Genomic DNA, 14,716 nt, shown 5'->3' on the forward strand with positions numbered 1-14,716 from the left:
ATGTCAGAACGCCTCTGACTGAGCTATTACAATACACCTCATTGCCAGCCACTGTTGCAGCCCTCTCAGAAGGGCTGGCTCCGTGGTTCCTGTGCTGTGTACACACCATCATCTCCTCCACACACGCCAGCACGCACAGGCGGGTGAATATTCCCAGCACTTTGCTACAGACACTTGGGAAGGAGCTGCGGGCCGTGGTGCTGGGAGGAAGTTGTGTTTGGTGCTGAGAGCAGCAGAGATGTATGGGCTCCACCGGGCACGGATTGGTTGAAATTCTGCCAGTCAGTCTTGATTGATAAATTTGCCTTTCATAGAAGATGCTAAACCCTTTTGGCTCACATAATTCAAAATGTTGCCTATTGTAAATGATGATGTTTTAATAGATTTGGAATGATGAATCCTGTCTTCCCTCACTTTAAGGTGGATACCCTGCGTCATGTTATCAATCAGACGGGAGGATACAATGATGGCTTGGGAGGAAATTCACTGTACAGTCCACATAATTTAAATGTGAGTACCCGGGGGAACAGTGGTTTGGAGAGCCATAAGCGCAGTGGCAGGTAAATGCAGTCATTAATACCTGTATTAATTGCTCTTGCAAAAGTGTTGTTTAATATCACATCTTTGGGGATGAACCACAGAGCAGCCCTTGGTGCAGCTGTAAGGCTTGTTAGTGTAAGAAGAGAGACATTCCAGATCTGTGACTATAAATGGCTTGAATTTTCATTGGTTTCAGCCCTATGAGTTAGAAGGTAACAGGCTCTGAGAGGCTCCAGTGGCTCAGGCAGGGAGCTGTGCTGGGCTGTGCTGCCTGTGCCAGGCGCCGGCTCTGACGGACGTTGATGCACCTTCGGCCATTTCACGGTGCCCATTTCTCCTGTGTGTGAGAGGTACCTTTGGCCTTGTTACTCCAAACGGCAGCGAGCAGTCAGCCTGGCTAACAGATGCCAGTAAATTGAGGGATTATGGGCTTGATGGTGATAGGTGCTAAATGTCCTCCCGCTGGCCGTAAGCGATGGGATGTGACAGTGCCCGGGCTGAGCAGGCGTGCCCGCGGCTGTGCTGGGCGCCAGGATAAATCAGTGTGGAGATGTGTTCCTCCTTCCTTCTTTCCTTCCCTCCCTCCTTCCCTCCCTCCTTCCCTTCCTTCCTTCCTTCCTTCGGCTGGGAGCGGGGAAGGAGCACCACGCGGCAGCGGCGAGGCTGCACGGCACAGCTCATCCCTCATCCCTGGCTTGTTTCTCCCACTTACAGCTGCAACAATTAGTGCTTTATATTTTTTTTAATGTTTTGCATGTGCTTGAGAGGTGATTTTTCTTTGTTTTCCTTCATACTCATGGACTGTAAAGTTCCTGTAGAGAATTCCCAGTCTAGTGACCCTCTCCCCCATCACAGGGTTCACCCCAGTGGTTCCCAGCTGTGATTTGGGGAGTGGGTGCTGAGCAGCCCAGAAACCCACAGAGAAGGGGAATGGGGAGACCCAGGGTGAGCTGCTGCAGCCACAGGGAAGGGGAGGTTTTCCCCCCGTTTTGAGTTGCCACTTGCCATGAGAGTAAATATTAATGATTTAAAATGTGATTGAAGATGTTCAATTGTAAGGGGAAAAAAGTACCATTAAATACTCAAATCTTTTACATTTGAAATGTCAAATCTTTCTTTTTGGATTTATAAATAACTCATAATAACCCACAACAAACCATATAAAAAGCCTTTTAGTTGCATTTCTCCTTTTTCATTTAAGTGTTTTGAAATGCTTCAGAGAATTTGCGATATCCTTATCAACATGATAAAATATGAAACTGTGATTGCCTGCAGCATTTTACAGACATGAATTCCATCTTCACTGATGAGGCCTGATAAGGCGCTGTTGTATAATACAGTGCATAATCTCAAACCACCAGAGTAAGGATTAATTTATTTGAAAAAAAGAATGCTTGCTGACAACCTCTCTTCCAGCTGCCAAGCTGAGTAAAAATATTGTACATTTGTTGTTTATAAATTTGGATAAAAGAGGAATGATGTTTACTTCAGATGGAATATCTTTAGACTCGTATCTGCACAAGAGTTTTTCTTTCTCTAAGTAGACCCTCGTATCTTTACAAAATAAAACCTCGCGGTGGAGCAGGGTCTGTGCGCGGTGTGTCCGAGCAGCGGGCGGCTGTCGGCGGGTGCAGCCCGGGGTGCAGCGGCTCGGTGCTGCCGTGTCACCCGAGGGAAAGCCGAGCCGCTGGGTTTGTGAGGATGGGGCTGCGGGAAAGCCGAGCCGCTGGGCTTGTGAGGATGAGGCTGTTCCATCTGCAGAGGAGATCCTTGCTGCTCTCCGCGGTGCAGCGCTCCGTGATGGGTGAGCGGGGCCGGGCCGGCTGCGGGCTGCCCGGGGCGGCGGCCGGGGCGCCCCGCCGCACCCTGCGCACCTCCCCGGTGTGCCCCGGGGCTGGCCGAGCCCGGAACGCATTTCCCTGCGGGGCCGGTGTGCCCCACAGGGATTTCCCTGCCGGGGCCGAGCCCCACAGCGATTTTCCTGCCCGCCCAGCCCGTCCCTGCCGGGGCCGGGCCGCCGTGGCCGCCGTGGCGGGCGCTGCGCTGAGGCCTCCCCGTCACTTCCACTCAGCGTCCCCCAACTCACGAGCCCCGCGCCTCCCTCTTCTTGACTGACATAAAAATATGTAGCGACAAGCTGTCTGCCACAGCCGAAATCCGATCAGACATTGATTCCAGCAATTGCCTCGATTGGCCGAGACATAAGGCAAATGTGTTCGTGCGCTGCTCGCGCCGAGGCGGGCCTGAGGCGGCTCGGAGCGGGCCGGAGCGGGGCCGCCGTGCCGAGAATCCCAAACCCGATCCTCTCTGCCCTTCCCCTGCAGCTGGGGACGTGGGCAGGGAACCAGCCGGGGCAGCCCCGCCGTGGGCCCTGCCGGGGGAAAGGCCATTCCCAACCTGGGGCAGTGAGGGGACACGCGGGGTTAAACACGGATTGCCCCAGGCTTGTCTCTCCGGGGAAACGGCTGAAGGAAAGAGCCGCTGAAGGGATGTTCCTCATTAAAACAGGGATGATCTCTGCAGAAATCCCGCAGTCCGGCACCTGGCCGAAGGGCTCCTGCCTGCCCTGCTGGTGCACGGCAGTGCGGGACAATCCCCTTCCCGAGCGATCAGCCCGCGGTGTAATTAATACGCGCAATGGTATCAATTGACTTGTTTTTGCCTTTGCAGGCTAATGGAGGCTGGCAGGACGCAACCACTCCATCTTCTGTGACTTCCCCTACAGAAGGGCCGGGAAGTGTGCACTCGGATACCTCTAACTAATCTCCTAGCAACACTTTTTCCCTGAGCTGAGATGCCTTGATTAGCGCATTCAGAGTTGCAGGAGAAAAAGGAAAGAGTTTTTTGTAGCCAACCACCTACAGCTTTACTGTAAAACCTTGTCTTATTAGAAAACTTGGTAAATCTGTTTTTTAAAGGTATCATAATCATTTGTATTTATACTTAAAACACACGATGTTAAAAAGCACTTTATCCAATTAGGCCAAGTTTTAGCATTGTTTATAGCCCTGTAACTATTTTATCATAATTTATTATCAGCAGTTTTAATGATGTTGGTCTAACAGTTGCCAATTACTTGGCCTTAAGGGTAAAAGTACAGGACAAGCTTAACCTCAGTAGCAAGAGCAGACACAAAGAACCGCCTCACCCAAATTTAATTGTGTGCATATTTCCATGGAAAGTCGACAGGAATCACAGACTTTGATTGTGTTTCATCTTTTCATATCTCTCACAGAACTGGAATAAAAAGAGCTGTTCAGTTATTTCGGTTAACAATGGTCGTGTTTAAGAATCCTTATTCGTCACGTTTTTGTTGAGATCTATTGTCTTACAAATTAGATTGGAAACCAGGAGCATCTTTTCTTGCTAAAGCCCCCCCGGAGGCCGAGTCTCCCCTCGAATCCCGACAGGACACAGGTTGCTCTTGGGAGATGACGACTCTTGCTGCTGGTCTCTGTGCACGCCACCACCCGGGGTTTTACAGTACGAGCTGGGTGCTACCCACGCCTGCCAAGGGCTGGTGCCTCTGCTTGGCAGCAAACCACAAACAAAGGAAAAGGAAAGGAAAGAGCACCGTGATATGGAGTGTTGTACATAGTGTAGCAAAAGAGTATTTATACATCTCACCAATCAAACACAGCTTTATTACCTCATGCGAACTCATACAAACCAATAGACTTTCAACATGTTCTGTAGCTTAGAGTGCTCACTTACTACCTCTGAACGATACTCACGCTGTAGTTTGTCTCTTTCTTATCTTTTGGCATCTTGTAATTAACTCTTTGTTTCCCCACGAAATGTAATGTACATTGTAATCTCCTACAAATCAGGGTTGCCTTGGCAACTGCTAAAGAAGCGGAAGTGGAAACATGGGGTCTTAGGTTGGACACAAAACAGTGCAACTGTTGTAAATACTGAGAAGCATTTTGAATGTTCTTCATCTTGTTACTAATACACGCAAAAACCAACAACTAATTGTAATGCATACAGACTTCAGTATTCAGTACTGTACATCCCCCTGGATTGCAGGGGCCCTTTCTCTCTCTTTTGTATTGTATGCGATTCTGAAACTGATTGAGTCATGAAAATAATTTGTGGCAGTGATTCTAATGTATTAAACCGTTTCGTGTTACTTTCTAACTGGATTACACCCTGGATTGAAAAGTCTTCCTCGTGGTAGTTATATGTAGTTTCAAACATGAATAAACTTTTTGCTTTCATGATCAAATGTTGACGTAATTTCTTCCTGCTCAGTTCAAGTCAGCCTGAGGAGATGTGTCGGTCTCCAGAGGAGCGAGCCGGCATGGAGCAGGAGCTGAGCATCTCTTTAAACACCAGCACGTCCTTGTGCTCTCTTGCCAGGAGAGAATTGGAAATCCTGGGAGAGGCACATCCTGGGCAAAGGCTTCCACCTGCCAGCGCCTGCCTCCGCTGCTACTCTGGTCTGCCTGGGAGCCACAAATCAAGTGGAGGTAAAGGAAGGGGTCAGGCCTTTAGATGAGTTTAAAAACCATCATCATATTCACTCTTAATTACCATTTTTATTTAACATTAACGTTGGAGATATAGCCTCAGCTAGCAAGTCTAATGCAATTATAAAAATATTTTTCTTTATTAAAAAACTTTTTTGGAAGGACGTATATATATATAAATGCTAATTTTAAGTCTTTTTAATAAAGTAAAGGTCAATAACAGGTAATAGCCTATTTACCATATCTCAAGGAAATTGACTCACAGGAAATCAAATTAACGTTAATCACTTGCAGCAAATGGTCTTTGATAAATATAACTACTCCCTCCTTGGGTTAGTGCAGCTAGGCAGGAGGAGGCCGAGCGCTCACCAGCACCAGCCCCTGCCAGGCTCTCAGGAGCTGCTGGTCCATCACCTTCCCTTCCCTTCAGCTCTTCAAACCTTCAGGTGTTGGTCTGGGGGCTGGACAACTCTTTGCATGTTTCAGTGGCTTGTGGTTCAGCTTTTCTCAACAATTGTTTTATCAGGGTATTTTGTAAAATACCTTTGCTCTCCCACTCTCCCCTGGCCGTGGCAACACTGCACCCCATGCTGTCATGCACCAGTGACTGCTGCTGCTCCGTTCACAGGGCAGACTCACCTCCATCAGGTTTGGAATTGAACAGTGCTGCTTCTTCCACAGGTGGTGCATTCAAATAAACAAGTAAATAGCTAGACATGCACTGCAAAGCCTTTGTTAGCAGCTAACGGGAGCTGGGGCAGGTGGGGACTGTGGACTGCCAAAGACTTCTGCATGCTGAGGACAAAGCACCCAACAATTTGCATTTGCTAATGGAGCTCCCCAAGTCCACACGCTCAGTGTTCGTGCTACAGCTCAGTGGAAATGGTATTTTATATTTTAAATGTAAAGTGTGTCAGCAGAGGCGTAGTAGGCAGCGTAATGAGCACTCAGACGTCCCTCATCTTGATCACATCTCTGCTGGCCACAGGCAAGGACCTGTCACACACTGAGGAGGTTCATAGGAAGGCCATCAACAACCTTTGGGCCGCCCTTGCGTGCCCCACGCCCGCTGGGCATCATTAGCTGCTGCTTTGCAGCATTAAGGCTTTGGGTCCCTTTGAATTACAAGTGCAATTTGGCTTTTCCTTACGTTGGAGAGCAGCCACGTGGTTCCACGGCAAATAATAAACATCTTATCCTTGAGGCCTGATCACGCATCAGGGAGGTTTACTGCCAGCACCAGTACTAGGATCAAGCTGCTGATGGTATATTGTGTTTCACCCGGTAGCTACACCCTGAAGGGCCCTCGGAGCCTCCAGGAACAGCGTCTCACACGAGGGGAGGAGACCCTCAGCCCTCCCACCCTGCCAGCTCAGCAGCACCATCCTGATTCCCTGCGCCCACCTTTGAGCTTTGGCACACAAGAGCCCTGCAGCCGGAGCCCACCAGCCATGGGAGGTGCCAGCCCTCAGACCCCGTGTGGAGCACAGCAGGACCAAGCAGGATTTGCAGCAGGTCCCAGGATTTGCCATCTCCTGTGCTCAGCACTGACCTGACTGAGGCATCCATCAGTGGGACAGGAGAGACCCACCCTGCTCCCCTGGGCATGGCTTGACAGCCACTTCTGGGACCAGCCCCAGCTCCGTCTGACCTGCTGTGCCATGGGGACCGTGGGACCGTGGGACCGTGGCACGGCCGCTGCTGCGGGGTGTCCTGCAGGAGGAGCCTTGAGGAGCCCTGCAGCTGGGGAGACACGGTGCCTCTGGTTTGTGAGCAGCCGTGGCAGAGCCCCAGAGCCCCCGGAGAACAGCAAACCTCCACTGCTGGCAGCAGAGCAGGCGGCGAGCTCCCGCTGTGCCCAGCTCCCCATGTACCTGGGCTTGGAGGCCACGAGGGGTCCTGAGCCCAGGAAGGGAAGAGCTGGGGAGCCTCTGGGGCATGGCAGGATTTGTGCCCCGTGGGGCTGGGTTGGTGGGGCAGTTCTGCTGGCTTGGCACCACCAGTGTGAGGCTGAGCGGTGCCTGAGATCCTGCAGCAGTGTCCTGGCCACACGCGAGCCGAGGGGCAATGCCACTGCCAGCCTCTGTGCCGTGCATTTCCAATGTGATAAAAGTAACTGTGAGTTACTGAAGATGTTTCCAGTTTGTGTTAATAAAATACATCTTTTTTAAAGAATGGAATTCTTCAAAGATTGGCAAATTTTATTTTATTTCATTAGCTTTAATGTCACTGCCATATGGACTGTGAAGAAAAGTGAACCATTAGATCAGAGGGACTGAGTTATCAGTGTGACACAGAAAGCTCTGATACAATTGTTAAGGATAAGCCCTGGAGTGATTTATTGCCTGCATTGTATTAGTCACAGAGGAGTTATGATATGCTCCCCATTCCTGTATCATATTAGGATTTTATTAGTCTAATATGACATGGTAATATAATATATGATTAGAATTCCCATCCAGTGATTCTTTCCTTGGTTGCAGGGGCTGGAGAAGGTTTTGTGTGCATCAGGTGCTGGGCCATCATGCCCAGGGAGGATGAGGGACGCCTGGGATGGCTCAGTAGCTGAACCAGTCTCCAGGCTTTCCCAGGTGGGCCATGGGGCCCCTCACCTTCCGCAGGCACTCCCGGCCATCTGTGTGCCACCCAACCCATCTGTGTGCCACCCAGCGCATTTCCCCTGAGTTACAAAGCCGCTGGCATTTCCTGCAGCCGGGCCAGCGGAAGGACGGAGCTGGCGCTGGATCCTCGCTGAGCCGAGCCGCAGTCTGGGCTGCGCCAGCAGTACCTGTGGCACCGTCCCTGCCCCGTGAGCGCCGGCAGGGCTGTGCCAGGCTCCGCAGTGCCAGCAGAGCCCGGCTCAGCGCGGGGCCGTTTGCACGGGGCTCGGGCTCGGCCCCCAGGCGCTAATTGCTGTGCCTCATCAGCCTCATGAGCGTGCCCCTGCTCCGCACCTCTCCTCTCGGCACCTGCCGTCTGGAGCCCAGCTCACCCACGGAACCCTGCAGACACTTTCCTCCGGAGCGTGCCCGTGGCTGTGCCCGTGGCTGTGCCCGCTCCGCCGGGAGCGGCTCCGGCAGACGCCGCTCGCTGCCTCCTGCTCGCCTCCAGCAGCGGCTGCAGGAGGAGGTTCAGGCATGTCAGAGCGCTGCTAGGTGCTACATCCCCAAATCTATATCAAAGCCTATTTGATCATCTTCCTGTCATTGATATAATAAAAAGGATTAATTTATTGGAGGCTGCCAAAACCCTCATGTGGCAACGAATTTAAGGATCGTGTTTATACAGGCTAATTAAACCCAATTACTTCCATTCCTCTCCGCGGTGCTAACGCGGGTGCTGAGGGGTGCCTAGAGCCCCTCGGTGATCCCCTGTTTCTGGGGTGGGTGGGGACCCAGGGGTGCCCTCGATGAGCACATCTCCGGATCTCCGGGCCAGGGACCCCCGTGGGGGAAGGGACCCTTTTCCTCCTCCTCCTCCTCCTTCTCCTTCTCCTCCTCCTCCTCCTCCTCCTCCTCCCAGCCCCCGCCCCGCTCAGCTCGCTGGGATGCACCTCGGGGCAGGGGAATGTGGCACTCGCCATCCCTGGCCTCGGGGGAGCCTTCGGGACTGCAGGCGGGGCCACTGCCCGTGGTGGGAGATCACCTATTAACGCCTGCTATTCCTATAATAAAAGGTTGCATTTTTGTGGTAAAATTCAGCATAAAGAGCACGCGTCATTAAGTATGGAAATCCAGAATTTTATTAGCAATCTGCTAGATCTGAACTGACGCCAATTAAACAAAAAAGATATCATTTATAAAAAGGCAGAGTTCAAGTTGTATTAAATATGAAATGCAATTTTCTGCTGGTTGTGATTTATTACCATTGGTACATTGTTCAAAGAAGCATGTTATATTTCAATAGAGAAATATTGTTTATTCATTAATATTTTAAAACTTGCTTATTGCTGTGTATGACTCTCCTGCAGAATGAAACTTATGATTTAAAACATGAATTAATAAACACATTTGAAAGTGTTAGACAATATCATAACTGCTCATTTTTCATTTTACTGAGAGCATATTAAACTTTTATAATTCTGTACTATTATTTTCCAAATAAAGGTATGGGCTCTAAATTGCTAATTTCAGGTACAGATGAGAGGAAGCAATAACAGATGTTGGGAATCAGTCACTATGTCCTGCTAATGCAGTTCAATACTTTTGTTCTCACATTATTCACAAATCTCCCGTGCAGCACCACGGCCCCCTCAGAGAGCCTGGGGTGCCCCAAGTGCCTCTCCTGGTGGGACAGGAGGGTTCCAGGGGCAGCAGCCTGGAGAGCACAGCCAGGTTCCAGGCGTGCTGGGCCAGGGAGGATGGGGAGGGCTCCAGGTACGCCGGAGCCGCAGGGCTGCGCCGGCTCCGAACGCCAGGAAACGTTTGATAGAGGCTGACATCCTAAATGAGGCCGAAAATATTTTATACAAAATGTGATAAAGCAGTAATGATCCCAGAGGCCTCAGGTTATCTTGGTGATTACCTGCACCCACCACTTGAATCAGCAGCATTAAGGGGTCCAGACCCGAGACGCAGATCCCTCGGAACTCATTAGTCCTGAGTACTTTATACAGACTCGCCTCTCAGCTGCTTGATTCAAACTAACCTTTTTTGTATCTTAAAATCTCTGCTGCCACAGCCTTGCTGTATTACCATAACAATAACCGGTATTTCAATTTTAAGAACTCATTTTTCCTCAAATAGAAAGTGCCAATCAATTTAAGGAGCAGGAGAGGCATGCTGGAGCGCAGGCAGGGCACGCCTCGCCCTCCTGCTCCAGCCCCTTCTGTGGGAAGCTCTTTCTGCACTGCACTTTTCCCCGGACTGGCCTCTGCCCCTGGCTCTGCAGCACGCGCTGGGCTGAGGGGATTCCCTCAGGACCTTGGAAGGGGATGGAGAGCCGACCTTGGGGATGCTTCCCTGGCTTCACTGCCCCCGGCTCCAGTCAGGCTCCGGGGCTGTGGGGAGGGGTCCGGGACATGCCAGAGCAGGGGCTGGGGGCCCTGGGGTCTGCACCTCGTCTGATTGATGGTGGGGCTCGTGCCAGGCTGGCCCTCACACCTGACACTTAATGGGATTAACTATTCACCTCTTCATTGGGCAAAGCAAATCGGCAGGACTTATTACTCCAAGCCACTCAATTAATTAAAGTTCAGTGCTTAATCAAGTTCCAGTGGTCATAGACAGGGCACAGGGATTTCTCTCTCCTGAGCACTGTGCTCAGAGCTCACACGAAGCAGCGCACAGTGTCTGGCACTCCCTGTGTCATTCCTCCTCAAATTTGCCCCCACTTGTCCCCACCGGTCCCAGGGCGGCCACCTGGGAGCTGGCTCCTCTCGGAGGGCTCTGTGGTGGGCTCCAGGCTGGGGGCTTTGTCCTGCCACACCTGGGGCAGCGCTGGGAGGGTGGAGGTGCTTCTGGGCCCTGTGGGGTGTAGGGGCTGGGAAGTGTCTGTGCCACCCCGAGAGCCCCCAGTGAGCCCAGGTCCTCCCTGGAGGGGGCACAGAGGAGGCTTCACCTGGAAACCCATTTCCCCCCCTCCTTGGCTGGACAAAGAGCCACAACAAAACCTGCTCTGGGCACAGAGGGGATGTCTGTGGGACAGGAAGGCTGGGCACCACAGGAGCTGAGCTGCTGGGCCCCAGGAAGGACGCAGCATGGAACTGCAGGCACCCAGCAGAACAATGCCTTTCCAGTGGGCCTGCCCATGTGCTTCAGAGACTCTCCAGCCCATCCATAACTGGGAAGGAGATGCTGTCCAGCTACATGGGCAGCAGATTCAATTAGGTTTCTCTCTCCCAGAACGTGGCACAAGAAGCAATCTCTCTTTTTTGAAGAATGTAATAACAGAGTGCAATGGAAATGCATCGAAGAGACTCCAAGAACAGGATCCCTGCCTTAAATCTTGAAAGCAGTCAAGAAAAATATGTTGTTTACCTGAATTTGTTTTTCATAAGGTCTCCCAGAGGATTAATAAACTAACCTTTCGTCTGTGAACACCTGGTCCTACACGCCATCAATAACCCTCTGCACCCTCGCATCAGTGCGTGCTCAGAGGCAGAGGCGGATTGCAGGAGCCTCCGCAGAGCCCCCAAAATGCCCAGGACAGAGAGGCCACCCGGGACAGAGAGGCCACCTGTGACAGAGAGGCCAACCGTGACCCTGCCGGTCCCCAGGGCCCTCTGGCCCTCTGGAGCTGGACGGGGCCGTGTCCCAGGTGTGGCCCGGAAGGTCAGGCTGGGCTCTTTGCAGGACCCTGCCGTGGGGGGGAGGCCCTGGCAGGGCCCTGGCAGGGCCCCGGGGGTGGGAAGGGGCCCAGGGGTCCTGCCAGCAGCAGCTCCCCCAAGCGGGTCTCAGCTCGAGCCTGGCATCCCTTAATTGATTGATCGGCTCGGACTGTCAGCGCTTACTCAGATAATTCAATTTATAAAATCCTATTAAGTAGTGAAAGATTTTTTGATTGTAGAATTGTTTCCTATGTTATGCAAGTCATTTTGGTTCCTCTCACTTGGAAATCCGCTTCCCATTTGCAAGAGCTGGTGATGGAGCCCTTCCCCTCCGCTGGCTGCTGCTCAGGTGCTCCAAGGGTGGCTGAGCATGGGGCAGAGGCAGCTGGGGCAAAGGAGATACCCCAAGCTCCTGGCCTGCCAGTGTCCCAAAACATCCCGTGGTGTCCCAGTGTCCCCAAACATCCCAGTGTCCCATGGTGTCCCAGTGCCCGGGTATGTGGGATCATCCCTGCAGCTTTCCTGCAGCTCTCAATCTGGGCACAGGCAGGGGTCTGGCAGCAGCTTCCCCTGGCAGCCCAAACCCTCCCCGTGCCCCCGTGTTCCCGTGCCAGAGCAGCACCTGGAGCCGGTGATGCTTTGGGGGTACTCTGGGGGTACCCTGTGCCCCCACCCTGCGGACCCCAGACCCGGCTCAGGCAGGAGGACCGGGGGCTGCCACGTGGCAGCTGAAGTTTGGCTCCCGTTTTCAGCTCTTTGTTTCCATCCCCCACCCCCACCGTGATGCAAACTTCCCTCTCCGGTTTGTTTCCATAGAAATCCTCAGCTGTAAATCCTTAAGTAACTTTTTTTTTTATTTATAGTGTGCTATTAATGTCCTTTCAAGCCGAGGACTCCAGGAAATGAAATAATAGAAAAGGCATCACTTTGAAATGCATCCAGGCATTTATTGTTAGTAAGTGAAAAAGTAACATGAGCATTTAAAGAAAATATTGGCAGATAAATTGGGTTTTAAAGAAAATATAATTGGATATAATTTCTGCTTCATTCAGTTAAATATTTATTGTTTTATTGACTTATTTTCTTTTATTTATAATAAGAACCTTAAGCTGAAATTTAATTTTCTCAATATAAATATACGTTTTCATAGAAAATTTGGCATTTAAAAATGTTATCTCAGACATTAATGGCTTTGATAAAAGCATGCGGCTTGTGCAAGGACTTGGTTTAGACATTTCCAACCTCAGTAAATATGAAGTAGTCTCTATAATCATCATTATCATAACAATTACTATTATTCTAATTAATGGGTAAGCCTAATGGCAATGCATCCACATGGAAAATCAGTGCTTGCTGCATATTTGAGTTCTTCCCACAGTTTTTGCTGAGATCTGCAGAATTTGAACTCCTCAGAGGAGCCCTGCCCTGGGCAGGGGCAGCTGAGTTCCAGCCCCGCTGGGGTGAGGACGGAGCCTCCTCCCTGCCGGGGTGGGCACAGGGGGCTCCTGCTGGCAGCAGATGGACAGACAGACAGACAGACGGAGAGATGGGACTGGCAGCACCGTCCGAGGCAGGCGCTTTCCACTGATCTTGGTGGAGAGGGTCGGTGGAGGAGCGCCAGGACAGCTCACGGGAGGCTGCAGTGCCACTGCTGCCAACGGGACTTGCCCCAGGTGTCACCCGGCGTCCCCTGCCCGCCCTGCCCTGCCCGAGGGGGCTCCCGGCCAGTGCCAGGCTCCAGGGCAGCTGAGCTGCAGCCAGGCTCCAGGGCAGCGGTGCCTGAGCCGCATGCCCGTCCCACAGCAGAGCTGTTCCACAGCAGTGGCTTCTCCAAATGCTTCTCCATCCCACTGATGGGCTCCCCAGGGACAGCAGCCTGGTACCCACTGGAGCTGCCACCCTGCCACCGCTGCTGCCGGGACGGCCTCTCCAGTGCCAGGAGGCTTTGCTGGGGCTCCCAAAAGTGGAAGGGAGAGCTCGAGCCCCCTCCCTGCCCTCCTGACCCCTCTGAAGGGACAGCCAGGCCTGTGCCAGTGGGGATGACCTTCTGCAGGTCTCCCCAGAGGAGCACTCGGTCACAAGGACAGAGAACAGCCCAGCTTGTCACAGGGATGCAGCTAAACCACCTGCAGATGGAAATGGTGTTTGGATTCAAAGCAGTGCTAGAGAGGTGAAAGGCTCTGGGCTTCATTACCAGCCCCTGGAGTCACCCTGTCCCCCTGAAATATGTCACGCACACTTCAAACCTTTCCATTTTTATGGGCAGGTTTAACTGCGGCGCAGAGCAGCTTATATCAACAGTGAAAAAATGTCCGGCAAGAAAAGGCCTGAAATGGTAAATATTTAACAGGTCCTTTCTGTCCTCTCCCTCTATGTATTAAAATAATTAGTTTAACAAAGAGGACTCTGTTCCCCTGTGTCTGAGCACGCCGTGTCTGGTGCAGCAGCGCAGCTGTAATTCAGTGCCGGCTCTGCTGGCATTTACACTGCTGCTCCACGCCGCTCTCCCGGTTCATAGTGTCAGCAGAACATCTTGATTGAATTACAGCTCTGGATGCGGTTAGGAGCCAGGGATTATTCCAGATGTAGTTGAGTTGTAGGTATCTGTCTGGGCTTATTTGGGGAGATAGACCCTCAGGAAAATCAGGAGAGCAGATGTGGGCCAGCACCGCTGGCCCCTGAGCCGCCTGGCACGGACGGAGCCCTGGCACGGCCTGCAGCAGCCCTGGGCTCCCGGCCCTGCCCTCACGGTGCCCAGCGCCCACACCTCGGGCACAGGGTCCCTCTGGTCCCTCCTGTTGTGAGAAGCGAGAGGAAATCCCATCCTGCAGCACCGTGGGCACACGTCAGCAAAGATGGTCTCTGGGAACGAGACGCATCAGCTCATCCCTGAATGCCCCCGGAGCCCCGAGCAGGCTCTGGCAAACAGGACAGGAGGGATGAGGCCTCGGGAGGCTCTGGGTGTGCCACAGGAGGGGAGGCAGTGCCAGGAGGGCACGGCTCTCGGTGCCCATGCCGAAGGGCAGCGGGGTTCCCCGTGCCCCGCTGGCTGCTCGGGCTGCTGGACCCGGCCCTTGGGCCCTTGGACCCTTGGGCACGGCAGCTTTTGGGAAGTGCCATCCCCAGGCTTCGCCGCCCGGGAAGGAGGGAGCAGCAGTGCCCAGGGATGTCCCACGGGCGCTGGCACCGCATCCTGCCTTTGTCTGCAGCCCCGGGCAGCGAGGGCCTCCCTTAATTTGTCTTGTTAATCAGAGACAGCACACTGATCAGTCATGGTGAGAGCTGGAATAATTGCAGGCTCAAAATAGCACCGATTTAAATCTTTCAGATGATAATCTCTTGCTTAGCAGCGGGAGAGGGTTCCTGGCAAGCCTCTTCCCGGGAATGCCATGCAGGAGGAGAGGACAGTGGGGTGAGGCGGGCTGGGCCGGGCTGG

General features: G+C 52.5%; 1 protein-coding gene across 8 annotated transcripts in view; it reads left to right on the plus strand.

Moving 5' to 3' along the window:
* PBX3 (PBX homeobox 3) overlaps positions 1 to 4,768 on the plus strand; it is a 104,052-nt gene extending 99,284 nt beyond the window's left edge. For all 8 annotated transcript variants that reach the window (XM_085556415.1, XM_021543731.3, XM_085556416.1 and 5 more), the window contains 2 exons: positions 421 to 510; positions 3,211 to 4,768. In XM_085556415.1, coding sequence (XP_085412541.1) covers positions 421 to 510; positions 3,211 to 3,303 — 183 coding nt within the window. In that variant the 3' untranslated portion in view covers positions 3,304 to 4,768. The remainder of the gene's footprint in view (positions 1 to 420; positions 511 to 3,210) is intronic.
* The last annotated feature ends 9,948 nt before the right edge of the window (positions 4,769 to 14,716 follow it).

This window comes from Lonchura striata, chromosome 17, assembly GCF_050655825.1.
Source record: "Lonchura striata isolate lonStrDom1 chromosome 17, ASM5065582v1, whole genome shotgun sequence".
NCBI classification, from domain to species: domain Eukaryota; kingdom Metazoa; phylum Chordata; class Aves; order Passeriformes; family Estrildidae; genus Lonchura; species Lonchura striata.